At 38.9% G+C, this 21,582-nt stretch overlaps 1 protein-coding gene across 1 annotated transcript; it reads left to right on the top strand.

The window, feature by feature from the left end:
* The first annotated feature begins 5,740 nt into the window (after positions 1–5,740).
* LOC126723541 (uncharacterized) lies at positions 5,741–8,424 on the top strand. The gene is made up of 2 exons (XM_050427067.1): positions 5,741–5,857; positions 6,053–8,424. The coding sequence occupies exons 1-2, from the start codon at positions 5,842–5,844 to the stop codon at positions 8,119–8,121; spliced, it is 2,085 nt and encodes a 694-aa protein (XP_050283024.1). The 5' UTR covers positions 5,741–5,841; the 3' UTR covers positions 8,122–8,424.
* The last annotated feature ends 13,158 nt before the right edge of the window (positions 8,425–21,582 follow it).

The following is a 21,582-nucleotide window of genomic DNA, read 5'->3' on the forward strand; positions in this document are numbered from 1 at the left end:
TTAAGCCAAACTCCACTCCAAGTCTCCAAGTCCAAGACGTTACTTTTTACTTTTTAGGTTCATCTCATTCCTCTTGTTTTAGTCTTTCTTAAATCTGTTTTTTTCAATTTGAATTTTGGTTCATTTTTTCTATCTAAAATTAGTATTTTTGTTTGTAGCTATTAAAGGAGCACAGTTGAAAGGAAAAAAAAGGCTGGTCACTTACTCACTTAGTGCTTCCAGTAGCCAGTAGCCAGTAGGTATGTTTCTTATCATGTTCCAAATGTTTCAATTTTTTTTTTTTTTTGCACATTGTTTCATGTTTTTCAAACAAATGACTATAATATATTTGTCTTTTAGTGTTGTTGATATATTCGGCCCCACAGTTGGATTTGATTGTGTATATTGGGTTAAATTTGTATTTTTATATCCAACTTATTTTTTTCTTTACTAATTACTATGTGATAGAGGCACAGTTTTTGAAAATTATTTAATTAATAATCTTAAAGTCTTTATCTTTGTTAATGTGGTTAAATAATTATATCTATATCGTTCTATCCACATAATTTTTCCTTGAAATGTGTGAAAGCATCACACACAGTTTAATTTACTTGAATTTTTTCGTAAGTGATATAAGTTTATCTTTTACATTGTTCTACATTGTTTGTGGAGACTTTTGGCTTAGGTTTTGGTGTATGTATATTACTTTTTTATGATTGCTAAGTTAATAAATTATCATAAACAATTTTTTTAGGAATGACTTCAAGTGAAAACAATGGTAGCTCCAATCCATCTATCACACCCATTGGCAGCCATTAATCTCCAATGATGGTAGATGAAGATAATACAACCACTTGTTCAACTCCGTTGGATAGGCCGGAAGATGCCCAAGCCCAACCTAACAATGAGATAACTGAGGAACGAGGGAGGTTGAAATCAATTGTGTGGAATCATTTTAAGAAAAGGAAAGTTGATGGGAAAGACAAAGCTGAGTACAACTATTGTACAAGATTGCTTGTAGGGGGGGTCTAAAAATGGTACTAGACATTTGCATGACCTCTTAAAAATATGTCCTAGGAAAAAGTTTAAGGACATTAGGGATATGAAACAAAATATTTTGGTGAGGGATCAACATAATGTGGACTCAATGGCAGGTGTGAATGCTTATCATTTTGATCAAGATGAATCAAGAAAAGAACTTGCTCGTATGATCATCTTGCATGAGTATCCCCTTTCTATAGTTGATCACATTGGCTTTAGAAGATATTCAACTTCTCTTCAACCATTGTTCAAGATGGTTTGTAGGAACACAATCAAGAAGGACATTATGGGCATCTATGATCATGAAAGGGAGAAATCAATGCATGAAATAGAAAAGAATCGCAGTAGAATTGCTATTACCACTGATATGTGGACTTCACAAAACAAAAGGCGAGGGTTTATGGTTGAAAAAGCACACTTCATTGATGATTTGTGGAGATTACAAAGCCGAGTTATGAGGTACATTTTTTTAAGTATATATTCATTTTTTTTTTATTTAAATTCTTTTCAAATATTGTATGAACTTATTTCACTGTTAGTTATAATAATTTAAATTTCTTATTTTAGGTTTATTTATGTGCCATCTCCACATACAAAAGAAGTGCTTTCTGATGTCCTTTTACAAACCTTGTTGGAATGGAACATTGATAGGAAGTTATCTACTATGACAGTGGACAATTGCAGTACCAATGATGCAGTTATAAATATTATACTAGACAAGCTTCAATGTAGTACACTTGTTATGCGTGGATCAAGGTTGCATATGCGTTGTGCAGCACATGTTCTTAATTTGATTGTTCAGGATGGTTTGAATGTTATTGGATCATGCATTGAGAAGGTTCGTGAGAGTGTGGGATTTTGAACTGGATCAACAAAAAGAAGGCAACGGTTTATAGATACGGCTCGACAGTTACATGTTGAATGTACCAAAGAACTAGCCCTTGATTGTAAGACTCACTGGAACTCTACCTATCTTATGCTTTCTACTACTATAGAGTATCGAGATGTCTTTTTTCGATTGAGCCAAAGGGAGTCATCTTATAATTGCATTCCAAAAGAGGAAGAATGGGAGATGGCAAGTAGTATATGTGAGAGACTAGTATTGTTTTACAAGGTTACAGAGCTATTCTCAGGTACCTCATATCTTATAGCTAATCTTTTTTTTCCTAAGGTGTGTGAAATAAAAATAGCTTTGAATTCTTGGTTCACAAGCCCAAGTGATATGATTAGGAGTATGGCATTTAAAATGTTAGAAAAATTTGACTGTTATTGGAATGTGATTCATGGTGTTATGGCTGTGGCAACCATTTTAGACCCAAGATATAAGATTGAATTGTTGGAATATTATTTTCCTCTTATTTATGGTGATGAAGCTGAAAATGAAATTCAAAAGGTTAGAGATACTTGTTATGAAATGATTCGTGACTATACTTCTGGGAGAATGGGTAGGGAAGGTACTCATGGCACTTGTGTAAGTGAGGATCCACAAGTTGATGACTCCCTTATGGACTTTGAAAGATATCTTAGTCAGAAAAAAAAAAGGGTGGGAATATTAAATTGGAGTTGGAGCATTACCTTGAGGATGATCTAATGCCAAGAACTTTGGAGTTTGATATTTTGGCATGGTGGAAATCTAACGGGCCTAAGTATCCTACTTTGCAACGTATTCCAAGGGATATCCTAGCCATTCCAGTGTCAACTGTTGCTTCGGAGTCAGCATTTAGCACAAGTGGTAGGCTGCTAAGTCCACATCATAGTAAACTTCATGCAAAGACCGTGGAGGCATTGATGTGTGCTCAAAATTGGTTATGGGCTGAAATCAAAGGTAATCAAATTTACTAGTTAATCTATTTAATGATTTATGTTGCTGCATTCTTCATTGTATTTTTCAATTGTTTGATTGAATTTTTTTTACATTTTTTAGGCCTTTCATCTATTGTAGATGGAATTGAAGCTAATACATTCCAAAGCATCCTTGATGATTCTGATGATGAAGAAAAAAGTTGTGTCACTACATTGGGAGAAAGCGAAAATCATTCTTAAAGAACTAGTCAATTTTTATTTTGTTATGAGACAATGTTTATTTTGTTATGTTTATTTTGTTAAAGAACTAGTCAATTATCCTTGATGATTTTGTTCATGCAAAGACAATGTTTATTTTGTTATAAGGAATTTTGAATTATGTTGTTACGTATTAGACTATTTAAGTACTTGGTTTATTTAAATGCTTGGATTTTAAAACATTTTGTTTTGTTGTGATTTATATTATTGTAGCAAAAAATTTGTTTATATATATAAAATTGTATTAGAGGCGAGGCGGGGCGGGGCAGGTCCCCGCGGGGCCCCAAGGGGTGGGGATGGGGCAAGGTAGTATGCCCCGTACCCCGGGGCGGGGCGGGGGACGGGGAAGGGCAACAACCATGCGGGGCGGGGACGAAGATCCCATCCTCCGGCCCCGCCCTGCCCCATTGCCATCCCTACTCTGAGTGATGTCGTCATTGGGAAACGGGGGCTTGAGTCATAAGGGATACAAAATGAGGTGTCTACACCTAGTGATTTTAATTATTGAATTTTACCAAACTCTTTTTTGTTAGTTTTATTCATATTTTTCTATATATTAGTTCTTTTGATGTCTTCTTGTTTTCCTTTTCTCGGTGGAACGATAACCTTAGCTACACTATAGTTTCCATAACAAAATTGGACAACATCAACTAAGGAGATCTATAGTGTTAGGACATATGTGATTTAATGTTAGGAACATATGTCACTATTTTATGTAATTGGCTAATCCTTTGACAAAACGCACTTTACTTGTAATTGGGTAGATTTAGGATAAGTTTAATACTTCAAGGAACAATGTTTCAAGTTCAAATGTTAAAACCATGCAAGTCTGTCCCAGAAACAAGTGAAGAAGTGTTGGGTTTTAAAGCTCGACAGCTAGCATCTATTGAGGTTTAAAAGCTACTGAACCCATGGCTCGACAGCTAGCTCGATAAATGGCTATCTATCGAGATTTATGAAGTTTAATTTTTCAGAGCTGATTTTCATCCAATCCGTGAATGTATGTTTGTGCTTTATTTTCTCATAACCCTAAACATATATAAGGATTGTTTTAAGGGTCGTCAAAGGTTACGCAAGTGTGAAGCAAAGTTGTGTTCATGCAAATTGTGATCGAAGACAGAATTTGCCCTAGTTCATCTTTCTCTTGAAGAAGCTACTGTGTTTGTACACCATCGGGTTTTGTGACCAATCAACTTCTTGATCTTCATCGTGTGATGAACTGAAGAACTTTGCAGTCAACATCCTTCTCAAGTTGGTGATTAAGTCGCGTATTGGGATCCATGCATCATTGGTTAGTCATGTACTGGGATTCGTGCAAAAAGGGGTGGCGTTCATATATTGAAGAGTTCAAAGGTTCTGAAGCGGTGGAAGGTTTTTGCTGTAAGTTCATCTACGGGGATTGTAGAGTCTAAGGACAAAGGTTTTGTACTAGATCTGAAACTTCTTTTTATTATAGTGGATTGCTTTTCGAGAAGGTATCCCCCCAGGTTTTTTACTGTGAAACAAGTTTGTTTCATTGGTTTTCCTGGGTCATTATATCTTGTCTTATTTATTTTTTCCGCTGCATGATTTTGACATGATATTGATGTTTGTTTGTTTTAACGAGTTTTATTCATAATAAATCTAATTAACAACTTGGGTTTAAAACTTTTTAATTCTATCAACCGGGATCTAAATTTCCCAACATATAGAATTCTATACCTAAACTCATGGGTTGAGTTATAGCGGATGATGGAAGAGGTGGATGACCATCATGAGCTTCGTTGGCAATGATCAGTGAAGGTTACAATGTGCATGTTTGGGTGCAATGGAGCATGACAAAGGAGATGATCAGGAGAACCTAAAGTTAATAGAGAAGGAGAAAGAAAAATAAGTTTTTTTTTTTAAGTTTTGGTGAGCTGGAGCTTACATAATTGTTTAGTTGACATGGTTGCTTTGTATTGGAGCAACTCAGTTAAAGATGTCATGTCATTATTCTGTTAGCTACATAGGCAATAGTACTAATGACAGTTTACAAAATGACTAATTGAGCTCATTTTTTAAATTTGAGAGACGAATAATACTCACTTCAAATTTAAATAACTATTTGTGTTCATAGGGTAAACAGAGTAAATTTAAGGGATCAGTAGTGTAATTTTGCCAAAATTATATTTTAAACCCATATTTTGTTATTTAGAGATGTAATCAATTAAATCCTATAATTATAAAATATAAACTAAACGGCAAGATTTTAAAAATCAATAGTCAAAGTGTAGAGTTTCAAATATAATAAATTAATTCCTAAGATTTCAAAAATTTTAAAATTAATATTATACCGATCATTAAATGACATTGTTTTTGGGGTTTGATATGAATTGAGAATTTATTACTTTTTTAAGTCTCAGTGTTTCATTGGTTATTTTTTGAAATTTTAAGATTTAACATTAGTGCAAACATAAACCTCATAATAGCTGGACAAAAAGAAAAAAAAAAAAAGAGGGGGGGGGGGGGGGGGGGGAGGGCGCTATTTGGGCTAAATTGTGATTTGATCAATCTATGAAAAAAGAAAAAACCCTGCGTTTCTACTATTCCTTTTTCTTTATAAAAAATTATAAAACAAATTCGTGAATGCTAAATAATGTCCATTAAAGCATATTCCTTGTCAAGTGAAGGGGGTGTCTTCAAAATAATTGCTGAGTTCTCTCCTCTCTCTCTCTCTCTCTCCCTCTCCAACATACTCAGTTCTTTCGTTACTCAGTTCTCTCTCTCCAAATAGTCAACATGCTAATACATGCAGGTACTTTAACTTTAGGGAGCACCACGCTATTTATTTATATTACAGAATTATCATTATCCCCTTGATCTACCTTGAAATTTTTGTATATAAAATATAGTATTGGTGAGCTGGGAATTTGTTTTCTGTTGATGTAATGCTAAAATATTGAACGAATTTTCTTTCTACGTATAATAATGCTAATGAATTTTCTATCAGTTGTTGGCAGTATGATCTTAATCAAGAAGAGGCGAACGGCGGAAGTAGTTACTTCAAGTTGGAGGAAACTGTGGGAGGAATGGGAGCTGCGGGGACTGATTCTAGCTAGCCTCACAACCCAAATAATTCTTGTCTTTATGGGTAATCGCAAAAGGAATGATGGTGGAATTTGGAGAAAAGTTACAATTTGGTCAGCCTACTTACTTGCCGACTCCATAGCAACAATGACCGCTGGCATACTCTCAAATGATATAGGAGAATTGTACGCGCATAGTGGTGTTCTTGATGCAAATTCGGAGCTAAAAGCGTTTTGGGCACCTCTACTGCTGTTGCACTTGGGTGGCACCGATGCCATTACTGCTTACTCCGTGGAAGACAACGAGTTGTGGAGAAGACACTTATTTGGAGTAATTACTCAAGCAATAACAACGAATTACATCTTGTTCATGGCCTGGACAGGCTCTCGTCTATCCTTACTCTTTATTGTGATGTTTTGTGTTGGGATTGTAAAGTACTCGGAAAGAGTGTGGGTCCTCTACTTGGCAAGCGACAACAAATTTCGGGACTCAATTCCTGATTTCCCGACCAATGATTCCAAAATAATAGAGGAATCTAGACTGAAGGAATTTGAGGGGTACCATCTCAAAATACATCAGGAGCTTGAAGTTGAGGTGCCTGATCATCTAGCCAATACTTCGTCAGATCATACTGATACAAACGAATTACGTACGGCCTATAGCTTATGTGATATGGTCAAGCGGCTCTTCGCAGATATGATACTCAGCGTGAAGGATAGGGATGCAAGCACGACGATTTTTTTACGGGAAAACGTGACTTGGGAAAAGGGCTTGAGGGTGATTGAGATTGAACTTGGAATTATATACGACTTGATGTACACAAAGGCAAAGATAATCTACTCCGTTTGGGGCATTGCTCGACGAATCATCGGAATCTTTCTCACCTTGATGGTGTTTGTAGTTTTACTTTTTGATAAGACGGTCACAGAGAAACAGCAATACTCCTACATTGACTTTACCATTACTTTGGTATTGTTGGCAGTTGCTCTTCTTTTGGAGTTATGTTCATTTGTAAAACTACTTCTCTCCGATGAGACAGCTCATTGGTTGATTGAGCATAAGCATACCAGCATTTTACGAGCCATCAATTGTGCTAAGAAAAAACACAGGTGGTCAAATTCCATTGGTCAGCTCAATTTGCTAAGCATTGCAGTTGAAGAAAAACCGTTGCCCAAGTATTTCCATGGATTCCTGAAGATTTTACGTTTTGATGAAATGCTAGAGATTCACCAGTATGAGACTCATGTACCACTCATTGGCGATTTAAAAATGTACATGTTCGACCTGATCAAGGAAGTTCGGCTTCGGGCGGGAACTAATTGCTCTGACACAGATCTTAAAGCCTTGTTCGGCCGTAGGGGTGCCCGCACACTCAAAAAGTTCGAACTTGATCATGATCTTGATTGGTGTCTTAAGTTGGACTTTGACCAGAGCATTCTTATCTGGCACCTAGCAACAGAAATCTGTTGCAATGTAGATAATCAAACATGGGGAACGAAGAAAAGGTGCGAGTACCTGTCTCGCTACATGCTCTATCTCCTAGTCAAGCATCCTTACATGTTGCCAATTGGGATGGCACACATCAAGTTCCAGGAAATTTATACTGATGTTAGGCGCTTCATTGAAGAACAGCGATCTAAATCGATTAAAATCGCCGACAAGTTCCAAGCTTCTGAAATGTTGATAAATGTAAGCACCGACGTTATGCTTACTGCCCGAGGGAACAAAAGCTATTTTCTGATATTCCATGCGTGTAAGCTTGCATCAGTATTAATAACTTATGATGTCACAACATGGCACATAATTATGGACTTTTGGACGGAAATGTTGGGCTATGCTGCCAGCCAATGCAAAGGAAGACATCATGTACAGCAGCTCAGACGAGGAGGGGAACTTATCACTCATATTTGGCTTCTAATGGCACATTTGGGTTTAACCGATCACTTCCAGATTGCAAGTAGCCGTGCAACAGCTGAAGCGTTTCTAAGCTAGACTAGTGGAGTAACAAATTAATTGATTGGATAAATCTTACCCCACTCCCAGATTTTTTATTAAGGTTTGGTTGGGTGGGGAAGTTATTGGAATTTCAGTTAGGTTAATTGTTTCATCAAATCCATTTCTGTACATTTCTTCAGATAAAATTTATAGCTTTTCACATAAAGGAATCTAACTACTTGTGTCAGGAAACCACGTAATTAATAGTTTCGATTCAAGTTTGTTTAAACTCAAGTTAGAATGCTATCTATAAAAATGTCAAATTTAAATTAACTAGATTTTCGTAGGAATATGTATTTGAAAAATACCAAATTCAAATTTTGATTTTGGATGGAATTTATTTGAAAGCAACAAAGTTTAATCTAAAATGGTTATTTATTTATTTGAGAATATATTTTGTCCCATTTTGAACTAGTTTTATGAAACAATAGGTAATCAAATTAAGTAAAAAAAAAGTTAAATCCAGTTATTTATACTATTAATAAAAAGATTTCCTTATTTCGTCTTCAATTTTTGGCGTACCAAAATACTCTTATACAAATTATGAAATAACATACCCTTTAGTTTAATTTTTTTTCCTACAAAAAAGCAAAAAAATGTTAAAACAGTAATACTATCTCACGTACAAAAGAAAAAAAAATTCAAATATCTTATTCCTATATGTATTTGTTATATATTTGAATTCAAATACATCAATTATGTTATATATATATATATATATATATAACTTCAACTATGTATGTACACAAGGAAAAAAAAAATTCTCTCCACCCATTTGTATTCAAATATCTTATTCATATTTGTATTTGTTATCTATTTGAATTCAAATACTTCAATTACATTTATAAAAAAAAAAAAAAATACAAAATTACTTCTTAAAAAAGAAAAACCCACTACTTGTCATGTACAAAAGGAAAAAAGAAAAAAAAAATTATTCTCACCACCCATTTGTATTCAAATGTCTGACTCCTATTTGTATATGTTATCTATTTGAATTCAAATACTTCAATTATGCTTATAAAAAAAAATACAAAATTACTACTTCCAAAAAAAAAGAACCCACTACCTCATGTAAAAACTACTTATTCTTATCCTGAAATTTTTATAGTTCTTTCTTAATTCTTTAAAACATTCCAAATTTTTGTTATTCAGATTCTATACAGTTATCACTGATGAAGCGCGACTTCGTCAGTTGAATCGAATGTGCCCAGTTGGACCCAAATCCTCGCCTGGATACTTGTGAAGTTGACGAGATTGCTTCCGTAACGATGGTCACCGGTGTGGTGCCTGCCACAACGCCTCCGATGCCAAAGTCAGAACGGGAGAATATATTGTAAAATGAAATAAAACAGTAAAATGGCAATCGATCTTGTTTTAAAGTATCTGTGTTTTTTTTGTGTACCTTGTGGTGGCGATGTAGAGAGCTTTATATATGTTGCTTTGGATTCTAGCCGTTGTGCTTGGCATTGTGATGTTAATGTCTTCCTTTGGTAACACCTCCTGTCTTGTAATGGAGCTTTTAATGTGCTCTCAACGGTCTGTACAGTTGGTCCCATAACCGTTCGAGGCGTTATTGGTGGCATTGAATGATCTAGATGTCTTCGTTAGTGACATGAGTAGGGGTTAGGCTCTTCACTGGGGAATGGTCTCGTTAGTAAAGCTAATCTCGTCTGTAGACAATTTCGTCAATCCTATCAGATGCCCCCCCGAATTCTATGGTCGTTGTGACGTGTCACAACGACCGTGGAATATAAAAGGTCATTGGTCTGTAAGTGTCTTTGGGACTTCGCATTGCATTAAATGCGTAGTGGTGGCGCCACACGTTTCATGGCCACGTGGCGCGTGCTGATTGGTGGGTTTTTGCATGACCATTGGGTTTCCCGCTGCTTTTCAGTTGTTTGGGCTTTAGTTTTTAAACTTCCTTTTCCTTTCATTTCCCCCTTTACTTTTCCTATTTTCCTTATTCATTGCTCTGAGTCTCTTCTTCCCCGCTTGTTCTTGCTACCGTTTTGTTTCAGCGATTCTCCTTTTCTGACTTGTGCTGCACTTTTTCGAGGTATGTTTCTCCTTCTCCTTTCCTTCTACTTCCTTTTCCTTTTCTTTTGTATTCTGTTGTAAGCCTCTGATTTTTCCTTTTTCTTTCTATCGCTATGATTGTTTTTGTTTTCTAGCTTTTGGGATTTTAGTATTTCAGTTTTTCTGTGTTTTTTTCTGGGTGTCTATGGTTGGTAGTTTGGAGGTTAGGAAAGCTTGCCCCTCAATTTCTTTCCTTTTCGCGCGTTTGGGGGGGATTCTCTAGGTGTTTTCCCAAACGTCGAGGACTTTGTTTTTGAGGGGAATAGTTTAGGTGTTGTATTGGCGGAGTTGTGCCCTTTGCTTCATCAATCTATTGATTGGTTCGAGGGTCAGGTTAAGGAGCGAGGGACGATGTCTGAGGTTAGGTCTAGTGAGCTCAACACTGGGTTGTCATCTAGTGGTGAACCGATGGAGGGAGATACCGCGGTCTCTAACCCTCGAGAGGTTAGGGCTTTTTATCCCCTCAAGGAGGTGTGTGGGCTAGATGCTGAAACCGTAGCTAGATTTAGGGACATATTCCAATTTTCGGAGAGGGTTCGTGTTCGTCGGCCTAATGACGAGGATAGGGCTTACCACTTCTTTCCTGGTGAGGTCTGCTTCTACGAGGCTGCCTTCACTTGTGGCCTTAGGTTCCCCGTCCACCCGTGGATCATGGAGTTGTTGGATCATTTTGGCGTTGCTCCCGGGCAGCTTATGCCCAACTCGTGGAGGATAGTGGTTAACTGTATGGAAATATGGTTAGCCACTATCGGGGACATGATTAAGGTGGCTGAACTCGTCCATATGTACCGATTGAAAGGGTCTAAAGAGTATGGGTATTACGAGTTAGTGCCCTGGGAGAGGAAAACCAGGATTGTCAGGGGTTTACCATCGTCATTCAGATATTGGAAGTCAAGATTTTTCTTTGTGTCCGTGGATGATTTTGAGACTCCTTCCAGCTGGGATTGGGGTGATGTCTCGAGGTTGATTCATCGGTGGGGAACCCCGGCTTTAGGTGCGTCAGTATTTCTTCTCGTTGTTTTCAATTTAGTTGTGTTTGCTGTCATTGTTGTTGACACCATGCCTCTTGTTTTGTGCAGTAAAAAAATGACCTAAGTTCAAGAGTAGGTATAAGGAGCGTGTTGAGAAGGCCATACAATACGCTGAGTCGATAGAGAATTGGGACAACTTGGTTGACCCGCGGACACTTGCTTTCTATCATCTTGGTCCCGACCCGTCCTTCTACGTTCTACGAACCCTTGGCATTGAAGTAAAAAAGAGTAAGTATTAAGCTCGTTAGTGTTTGATACCGTCAGTGTTGACTTTCCTTTAAGCACCCTTTTTTTTACAAGTGTTTTCTTCTTGCAGAGATGGCGACTAAGTTCAACAAGGACATGTATGCTAAGATGAGGTCCAAGAAGGACGAGCCTTTATCCAGTATCGGGAAGAAGGGAGTGTGCGTGACTGGGAAAGGCCCGTCTGCTACTCCAGTTACTTCAGTTACTCCCGTCATCTCCGATGTTGAGACCGTGAGGATGACCTCTCTAGTCATTTCGGTTGAAGAGATTCCTACTCCTTCATCGAAGAGGTCGTGCATATCAGGCAAAGAGAAGGGGAAGGCTGATTCTCATTTGTCCATCGTATGGGGAGATGAAGGTCTGGCTGTGGACAGGGTGCACGGAGTTGTTACTGTCGAGGACTTAAAGGTTTTTACCGGCGTGCCTTTCAATGTGGTCGCAAGTCAACAAGTCCACAAGCTCGTCCAGGTAATCCGCCCGTGCGCTTCTGGAATTTTTTTGTCTTTTTACTGACGACTTTAGCTTTCTTTTTAGGTGTTAGGGGAGAGTCTCCACATTGCTTCTGAGTACCTCACTCAGGAGGCCAAGGTGGCGTCACTAACGTCCAAAATGGAGGCCTTGGAAGAGGAGAATTCTACAGTGAAGAAAAAGCTCATTGAATCCATGCACGAGGTCAATACCTTGAAGGAAAGCACCAAGACTTTGATTGACGATCTCCGTGCAGAGCGTCAGTTAACATTGGAGAAGGACGAACAGCTTCTGGTAGCCAAGGAGAAGCTCAAGACTATTGCTGCAAGGTCCGTCGAGGCTTTCCAGCAGATTGATGAGTACAACACTATGCTCTTCAGTTAGTACTTCAAAGGCTTTGAGCTTTTAAGGCGGTACCTCATCAAGCATCCCACTAGAGTTGATCTGCAAAATTTGGATCTTGAGGTGGTGGACCAGGAGATGGCAACTGACGAGGTTGCCCAATCTTCTGCTCTTGAGGATGACGTCCTCAAAAAGACTCTTGCTGACGATGCTGCTGCTGTCGGAGATGATGCTCCTATGGGTGATGACACTGTTGCTGGCCCCTGAACTTCATACTTATGGAAATTTCTTCTTTTCTTTTGTAAGCCTGCCATGTTTTGGGTTTTTTGTAAATCTAACTTTAGAACAATTTAATCTGTCTTGAGATCAATTTTTTGTGTTGCCCAGTGTTTATGGGTCTTTTTTGGGAATAACAACAATGGTAATTTGCCCTTGGTTTTTGGGCTTTTAATTGAATTGGCAGCATACTTACTTGTTTGTCAAATGCTTGTGCTGTTTTACATTCGTCCATACCTTGTACTTAGCATAAATTTTTAGCTGTGACATTTCCCCTCCATTCGTCACTGATTTACTACTTAGTTTGCAACTCACAATCCTTCAGAGGTGCTTGGATACAGCCTGAGTTTTGTTTTGATTTGTTGCAAGGTTCTTGTCCCTTTTTTTTTTTTTGGTGTGGATTCGTTGGTAACCTGCATCCGTCAGGCAGAATCTTGTCATTTGCGCCCACTAAGGGATTGTGCCTGTGTCAATGGCTTGCATCCGTCAAGGCGGAGTCTTGTTACTTGACTTATACCCATTCATGGGATTTTGTTATGTTTGTGGCCTCGTCAGTAACTTACATTCGTCAAGGCGGAATCTTGTTACTTAACTTATACCCATTCATGGGATTTTGTTATGTTTGTGGCTTTGTTAGTAACTTACATCCGTCAAGGCAAAATCTTGTTACTTAGCCTTTAGACTTACACCCTTTCAAGGGATTTTGTCATGTTTATGGCTTCGTTAGTAACTTACATCCGTCAAGGCGGAATCTTGTTACTTAGCCTTTTGACTTACACCCTTTCAAGGGATTTTGTCATGTTTGTGGCTTCGTTAGTAACTGTAAGGTTGAATTTATTCAACCATCTAATTGGCTTTATTCCGTGCCAAATTTGCTTGTAATTCAGCATTTAGTAACCCTGTATTTAGGTGGGATTGTTGTAAGGGTAGTGAGTGAGATAGTGTGAAGATTGCTCAAGAGTGTGCAAGAAAACAGAGTGTCGCGGCTGGGACTCGCGACTGGACTCGCGGCTTCAACCCGCCAGAAGATGCACACGTGCCAAGCATGCTGGAAGATGAACAGTCATGCTAGCTGGAGCACTACAGGACAAAACAGGACAACTGGCCATACGGTTAACTCGCGACTGGAACTCGCGACTTAGTCAAGCCGCGAGGTCAAGCCGCGAGCCACCCCTGTTTTGGAAAAACCTGACGTTTCGCATTCCACTCCTCTTCAGTATAAATACCCTTTTAACCCACGATTGAAAGAGAGCTTCCAGAGAGAATTTTGAGAGAAAAACCCTAAAGAAAAACCGGATTGTTTTACCCACAATCTCTACCTTAGAGTCTCATCAAAATCCCTCACTCTCTTCCTCTCCATTGTCAAATCCTTGAGAGGCCATTATACCAAACCTGGTTCTCACCATTATCATCTCTGTGAGACAGTCGTTTGGAGTTCTGGGAAGCAGTTAGGAAGGAGCCAATATTCATTGGTTGATGCTACGGTGTAGTAGCGGAATCCGGAAAGCTAGAAAAGAAAAAGGTTCGGCGCAACCTCGTTGGAGCAAGAAGCTTGGAGGGCTTAGGTGCATTGGGTAGATTAGGCTTGGAGGGTCTATTGCTGTCCTTGTATCCCAACTGTATTTTCTAGTGGATTGATTACCGCTTGGAGGGCGGCAGAGAGGTTTTTCGCCGAGGTCTTCGGTTTCCTCTTCGATAACATATCTGGTGTTATCGCTGTGTTTGCATCTTCCTTCCTCTCTATCTCTGCCTTTACATTAATCTGCTGTGGTTTATTTTGATGTGGCTTAGATAGTTGTTTAATCAATTCCTTGTTATAGCATATGTTAAGTTTCCGCACACTAGTTGTTTAACATATTGCATGTGCTGATTAAATTGGTTTTTGGGGGTCTAAACGTTCAAAAGTGTTTTTGTACACGTTTTTGAACTTTCATTTGGTATCAGAGCGGGTACACAGCTGTTTGGTGTCATTACCATTTGTGTGATCCTAGACCCCTGTGTTGTGGTTGCTGTTCTTGTTTATACCATGTTGAATTGTAGCTCAAGTGTTTGTGAAAATGTCTCTATGCACATGACTGAAAGGTGTCTTACTGATGACCTTGTAGAGTTATTAAAAACTAAGAAACATGCTAGAGCTTTTGTTCACATGCTGAAATTTCTTAAGAATCAGAATCTTGTCTTACACAGTAGCATATCTGAATCAAAATCATTGATTAAGAAATATAAAAGAAAGAATAGAATGTTGTGTGAAATGATTGAGAATCTGAAAATGAAAAATCAATCTAAAAGTAGCATGAAACCTGATGATGAGTTTGTGTTTGAAGGTCAAGAGTGTCTGTCTCATGTGAACCTATTTGTGCATACCTCATTAAAGGTGTTTAATGCTTGTCTGTGGTATCTTGATAGTGGGTGTTCTCGCCATATGACAGGGGATAAGTCACTGTTTAAGTCACTCAAAGAAAAGGTGGGTGACTATGTGACCTTTGGGGATGGAAGCCATGCTCAAGTCCTAGGCAAAGGAACCATTGAGATACCCGGTTTGCCTCTGTTGAAAGATGTGCTGTTCATAAAAGGGCTGAAGGCAAATTTGCTGAGCATCACTCAAATTTGTGATGACAACTTTCTGGTACAATTCTCCAAGAAAGGATGTTTGATCATCAATAAAAAGGGGATTCAGGTTTTGGAAGGAAATCGGACTACGGATAATTGTTATGGAATAGTTCCCACGGCACCAATATCATGTAGAAGTGCTCGGGTAGATATGTTGGAGCTGTGGCATCACAGATTTGGGCATGCCAACTTCAAACAAGTAGCCAAAGTCTCCAAACTTGAAGCAGTCGAGGGACTTCCTAAGTTTGGAAAAGTAGAGAAGACCATTTGTGGTGCATGTCAAATGGGGAAGCAAACTAAGGCAAGCCATCACAAGGTAAATGTGATAGCCACCTCTCGTTGCTTGGAGCTACTTCATGTTGATCTGATGGGGCCCACCAGAACTGAAAGCCTAGGGGGAAAAAGATATATCATGGTCATTGTGGACGACTACTCAAGATACACTTGGGTTGAATTCCTTAGAGAAAAATCAGAAGCTTGTGAGAGGCTAGAGATTCTGTGCAAGAAACTACAAAATGAAAAGGGGATTCCAATAGCCAAGATTAGAAGTGATCATGGAAGAGAATTTGAGAATGCAAGATTCGAGTCCTTCTGTGAGAAGAGTGGTATTAAAAGAGAGTTTTCAGCTCCCAAAACTCCACAACAAAATGGAGTGGTAGAGAGAAAAAATCGTGTGATTCAGGAGATGGCAAGAGTCATGTTGCTTAATAAGCAAATACCTCAAAATTTTTGGGGAGAAGCTGTCAACACCTCGTGTCACATTGGCAATAGGATTTTCTTTCGAGCTGGTACAAAGAAGACTGCATATGAGATATGGAATGAGAAGAAGCCTAAAGTGAAGTATTTCCGGGTATTTGGAAGTAAATGTTATATCTTAAATGATCGAGAGAATCTTGGGAAGTTTGATGCAAGAAGTGATGAGGGTATTTTTCTTGGCTACTCTACTACAAGTCGAGCATATAGAGTGTTCAACAAGAGAACAAAGACTGTGATGGAATCCATAAATGTCAAGATTGATGATGCCTTACCTAAGGTGGAAATGATTGATGATGTAGAAGGGCCGAGCACCGAAGAGCCTGATGTTGAGGTAGAAGCTTTGGATATAGAAGGTGAAGAACCTATACCAGAAGTAGAATCGACTCCCATCAACCCAAGAAGGGAAACGAGATCAATGTCTAGAACTTCAAGTCCTCTTACTCCACCAGAAGTTCATCCTCCTATCTCTCGTAGTGATGAAGTTTCCACTTCAAAAAGGCCTTCCTCAAGAATTCTCAAGAATCATCCGGAAAGTAATATCATAGGATCACTTGATGACGGTCTTCGCCTCAGGAAAGGAAATATTCTGCTAGCCAATCATGTAACATATCACTGTTATCTTGCACAGTTTGAACCAAAGAGGGTTGAAGAGGCTCTTCTAGATGAGAATTGGGTTGAATCAATGCATGACGAGCTGAATCAGTTTGTGAGGAATGACGTGTGGGAACTTGCTCCACGGCCTGAGAACGTTCATGTTATAGGCACAAAGTGGATTTTTAAAAACAAAACTGATGAAGATGGGGAGATAATTCGAAACAAGTCTCGGTTGGTGGCTCAAGGCTACACACAAGTAGAAGGGGTGGATTTTGATGAATCATTTGCTCCGGTGGCAAGACTCGAATCCATTCGAATCCTCATGTCCATTGCGTGCACCTTGAAGTTCAAACTTTATCAAATGGATGTTAAGTGTGCTTTTCTGAATGGATATCTAAATGAAGAGGTTTTTGTTGAGCAACCAAAAGGATTTGAGGATCCTCATTTTCCAGATCATGTATTAAGATTAAAGAAAGCACTGTATGGTTTAAAACAAGCGCCTAGAGCCTGGTACGACCGTCTTACACATTATCTTCTAGATAGAGGTTTCAAGAGAGGGTATGCTGATCGAACTCTATTTGTCAAAAATGATGAAGATTATCTCCTTGTGGCACAAGTCTATGTTGATGACATAGTGTTTGGAGCAACTATCGAAGATCGTGCTACTGAATTTTCTGAGGAGATGAAGAAGGAGTTTGAGATGAGCATGGTGGGGGAGCTCACATTCTTTTTGGGTCTTCAAGTCAAACAACAGAAGGAGGGTATATTTGTATCTCAAGAGAAGTATGCCAGAAATATTGTCAAGAAGTTTGGCCTAGACTCCAAAAAACATGCCTCCACTCCCATGAGCTCTGCCACTAAACTGAATGTGGATTCATCAGGAGTTGAAGTAAGTCCCACGTTGTATAGGAGCATCATTGGAAGTTTGCTCTACCTTACAGCAAGTAGACCGGACATTGCTTTCAGTGTGGGCGTTTGTGCCAGGTACCAAGCCAATCCAAAGGAATCTCATCTGACTGCTGCTAAGCGAATCATTCGATATGTGAGTGGTACTGCAAACTATGGTCTGTGGTATTCAAAAGACTCAAATGCGTGTCTTGCTGGGTATTCGGATGCTGACTGGGCTGGAAGTGTAGACGATCGGAAAAGCACTTCAGAAGCAGAGTACATAGCTGCTGGAAGTTGCTGCACTCAGCTTCTTTGGATGAAGAAATTACTTCATGACTATGGAATTCCTCAAGAAACGATGTGTGTCTTCTGTGACAACACCAGTGCCATCAATCTTTCCAAAAATCCTGTTCAGCATTCAAAATCCAAACACATAGAGATACGTTACCATTTCATTCGGGATTTGGTAGAGGAAAGAGTTGTGTGTCTTGAGTTCATACACACTGACAATCAAAAGGCGGATATCTTCACCAAGCCTTTCGATGGTCCACGGTTTGAATCCCTCCGTAAGACCATTGGTGTCGGTACAATTCCTTGACTCTCTTGTGTGTTGTGTGCTTCACTGTTTATATATCTGTCTGTGTTGGAGCACACAATTTTTTTTTTTTTTGCAACTTGTTTCTTGCTTGCTTGTTCTTTTGTGTTTGCTGCTGGTTTTGTTTGTGTTTGATTTATTCTTTTTGTTTCTTGAGTCAAAAATCCAAAAATCACATAAAGAATTTGAAAATCAAAACACTTGATTGACTTTGTTGAGTTTTTGTCTTAAAACTCGTTTTGCCTTGTACCTTTGTGCTAATGGCTTTGTGCATTGTCGAGCATTGCTTGTTTTCATGCACTCATATCACTTTGGGAAAAATCTTGAAATCTATGTGATTGTTGTAAATAGATCTTCAAACTTGTCATGAATGATTAGTGAATGGTTATGTTGATCTTGAAACATGCATAGACTTGTGTCTATATCTCTTCCCACTTTTTATTTTTTTGCTAAAAAGAGCTCACTAAATGTAAATCTCCAAATGAAAAGAGATATTGAGCTGCAAAAGCCTGTCGCACATTCTAGTATTTGACTAGGAAAAAGGGTAAGCGACTTTATATTAAAAGTGAAATTTCTTTCAAAAAGGTCAAAGGCCTATTCTTCAAAGAAAAATGTTATATATCCCTCTCACAATGAGAGATGATTGCCTCAAAAGATCAAATGTTATGGCTGAAAGTGGAGTCAAATGAAAGGCTCCATGTTATGTTATCAAGTTGTGTGGGAAGTCATATATTCATATTTCTATAATTGAGATTGGTCACATGATCTAGTGCTAATTGTGTATGCCTTGGTTGAATTGATCATTGAAGCTTCACATTAGTCAAAGGACTATTTCATTGTTGTTATCCACACACAACACACAAGTTTGTGTTCGATAAATGCCATATTCATTTGTGTGATTGTACTTGATAAAATGTGTTTTCACATGCTCAATCTTTGTTAATTCAAGCACAAAAAGATTTTTGAGTGTTTTAGGTGTTTTTGGAAAGTGTTTTGCTGAAAAATCTGAAAAATTTCAAAAATACAGTTTTGCCCTGTTTTGGCGGCTCAGTCGCGGGTGTGTCAAGTCGCGAGCCTCAGTCGCATCTTCGCTGGTCAGTTTTGGCGACTTGTTCGCGAGTGGAAGGTCCAGTCGCGAGATTCACTCAGAGATTTTCGCGGCTCAGCTCGCGACTCACTCGCGGGTAGACCTTCCAGTCGCGAAAAACACTTAGAAAAATTTTTCAAAATTTTCATCTTGAGTGCTTTGGCGGCTTGATCTGGCGACTGTGTGGCGACTTGAACCAGTCGCGAAAATCGCGTGTTTTGGACATACAGGGGCAGTTTTTAAAATTTTCTGTTTTCCCTCGATCTTTTTGTGACTGTTCATTGTCTTTTTCTTCTGCACTTTCCCTTTCTCACCGTGCCTTCATTGTCGATCTCCATTGTTTGCTTCTTCTCCGCTAAAAATCGTCGACTCACAGGTATGGTTCCTTGTCTTGCACTCTAATTGTACTGTTGTTATGGTTTTCCCTCTGGATTATTCACTTCTGAGTGTGGGTTGTGTGATGGGTTTTGATGTCATCGTTGTCCTTTCTTAGCTTATGGTAACCTGTGCTTCTGGTTTTGAGCTAATTTATTTTGTTGGCTGTGTTCTTCATCATATGCTTAGCTAGGGTTAGCTAATTTTTGTCTGATCTATTGTGTGGTATCTTGTTGATGTGGTGTTCATTTTGGTCCCTTTACAGCTGTTTTTGTGGGCATATTTGATCTCTCTACTGTGTAGTTCTAAGTTGGGCCTTTGGTGTCCCTCATTGTTACTTTCTGACCATACTCATCCAGCTGTTAGGGTTTCTTCATTGTTCCTACATTTTCACTAACCCTCTGCTGATATAGTCTGTTGGATTGTGTTTTTGTCATTTCCCTTGTTTATAATACAGACTGGTCATGTCTCCATTCAAAAAGGCTGCTGTGAAAGGAGGTTCTTCCAAAGGGAAGGAACCCGTAATTGATGTTGATGAAGACACACCTCTCCCGAAAGTGACTCGCTCTTCATCACAGCGATTCGATCCCAATAAGTTCAGATCCTATTCAGCATATCAGTCCTATGAGAACTTCTTTCTTCATGCCACACCACTACTAGAGAGAGCGGTGGATCTGCCTTCACTTCATAACACTGACATCCCGATATGCTTTGCTCACAAGGATTGGAATTATCTTCTCTCGGATCCGGATATCGTGTATGAAGAGTTGGTTAAAGAATTTTATGCTAATGCAATTGTGGAGGGAGATGAACTTAAGTGCTGGGTTCGGCAAAAGAGCTTTTCTGTCTCTCCTACATACCTGGCAGAAATTCTTCACATCAACAGACCCATTTTTCGTCATTCACCGGTCTATGATGATCTATGTCCTGATGAGGAGCTTCTAAAACAAAGTCTTGGTCAAGACTTGGAATTCTCGCCAAATGGAAAATCCATCAGTGTTTCCTCCCTTTCTCCGAAACTGCGAGTGCTTACAATTGTGATGTTTCACAATTTGTACCCTTTGTCAAGTACTGGGTATATGAATCTCGGACGAGCTTTGTTTCTTCATGATCTGGTTTCTGATGAAGAAATTGACATTTTTGCTCACATCTTTCATGTTCTGCGCAAAACAGTTCTTCGCAGTGAGTCTCGGATCTGCATTCCTTTCTGCAGTCTCATTTCACGGATCTTGAAGCTCAAGGGGATCTATCCATCGACTGATGAGTCTCCTATCCCTAAACCGAGTCCGATCAACATGCGTACATACAATGCAAGTGTTGGACATAGTCGGAAGAGAGCCAAACCAGAATCTTCTGCATCTCACAGTGACTCTTAGTTCAGCAATCTCTCACTCGATGAGAAACTTGATCGCATTGTTTCCTCTGTCCACGAGGTGAATACAAAGATGTCTGGACTCACTACTTCTCTACACCATCAAAGCAACCGATGGGACATGAAGTTTACTTCTCTTCAGACTCAGTTGGATCAGATTCAGAGAAAACTAGAAGAGGATGACTAGCCTATTCCATGACAAAAAGGGGGAGTGATAGGCATAATCAGAGGGGGAGGATATTACCCTAAGGGGGAGTGTCTTTATTTTTTTGTTTCCTTCTTCTCTTTAAGTTGATATATTATGTTTTGTAAAACTGTTATTCAGGTATTTGTTGGTTTGTACCCATATGCTTTTGTAAGCTTTGAGGGTTTATGTTTTATGCATAGTTTGTAGGCCTTGTGGTATGTACCATGCTTAAGTGCAGCCTTTATGCTATGTGAAATCAGTATTTTAAATCTAAATGTTCTGCATTATGGTTTATGTACTGTCACTCTTGTGCCCTTGTAGGATTGTTCCTAGATGCATATGCCATGTGTGCTATGCATTGGTTGAGTGTTGAGCATACAAGTGTCTTGCCTTGTGCTTGTTAACTTGTATGTCTTTGTGTTCATTCCAAGTGTGAATGAACACTGTGATCACTACTTTGTGGTGTTCACTTGGTTGATCAAGCCATGGTTTGTTCATTAACTCCATCTTATGCTTGATCTCTTTTTGCCTGTTTCATATGCATTAATAATTTTC

Source organism: Quercus robur, chromosome 4, assembly GCF_932294415.1.
Source record: "Quercus robur chromosome 4, dhQueRobu3.1, whole genome shotgun sequence".
NCBI classification, from domain to species: domain Eukaryota; kingdom Viridiplantae; phylum Streptophyta; class Magnoliopsida; order Fagales; family Fagaceae; genus Quercus; species Quercus robur.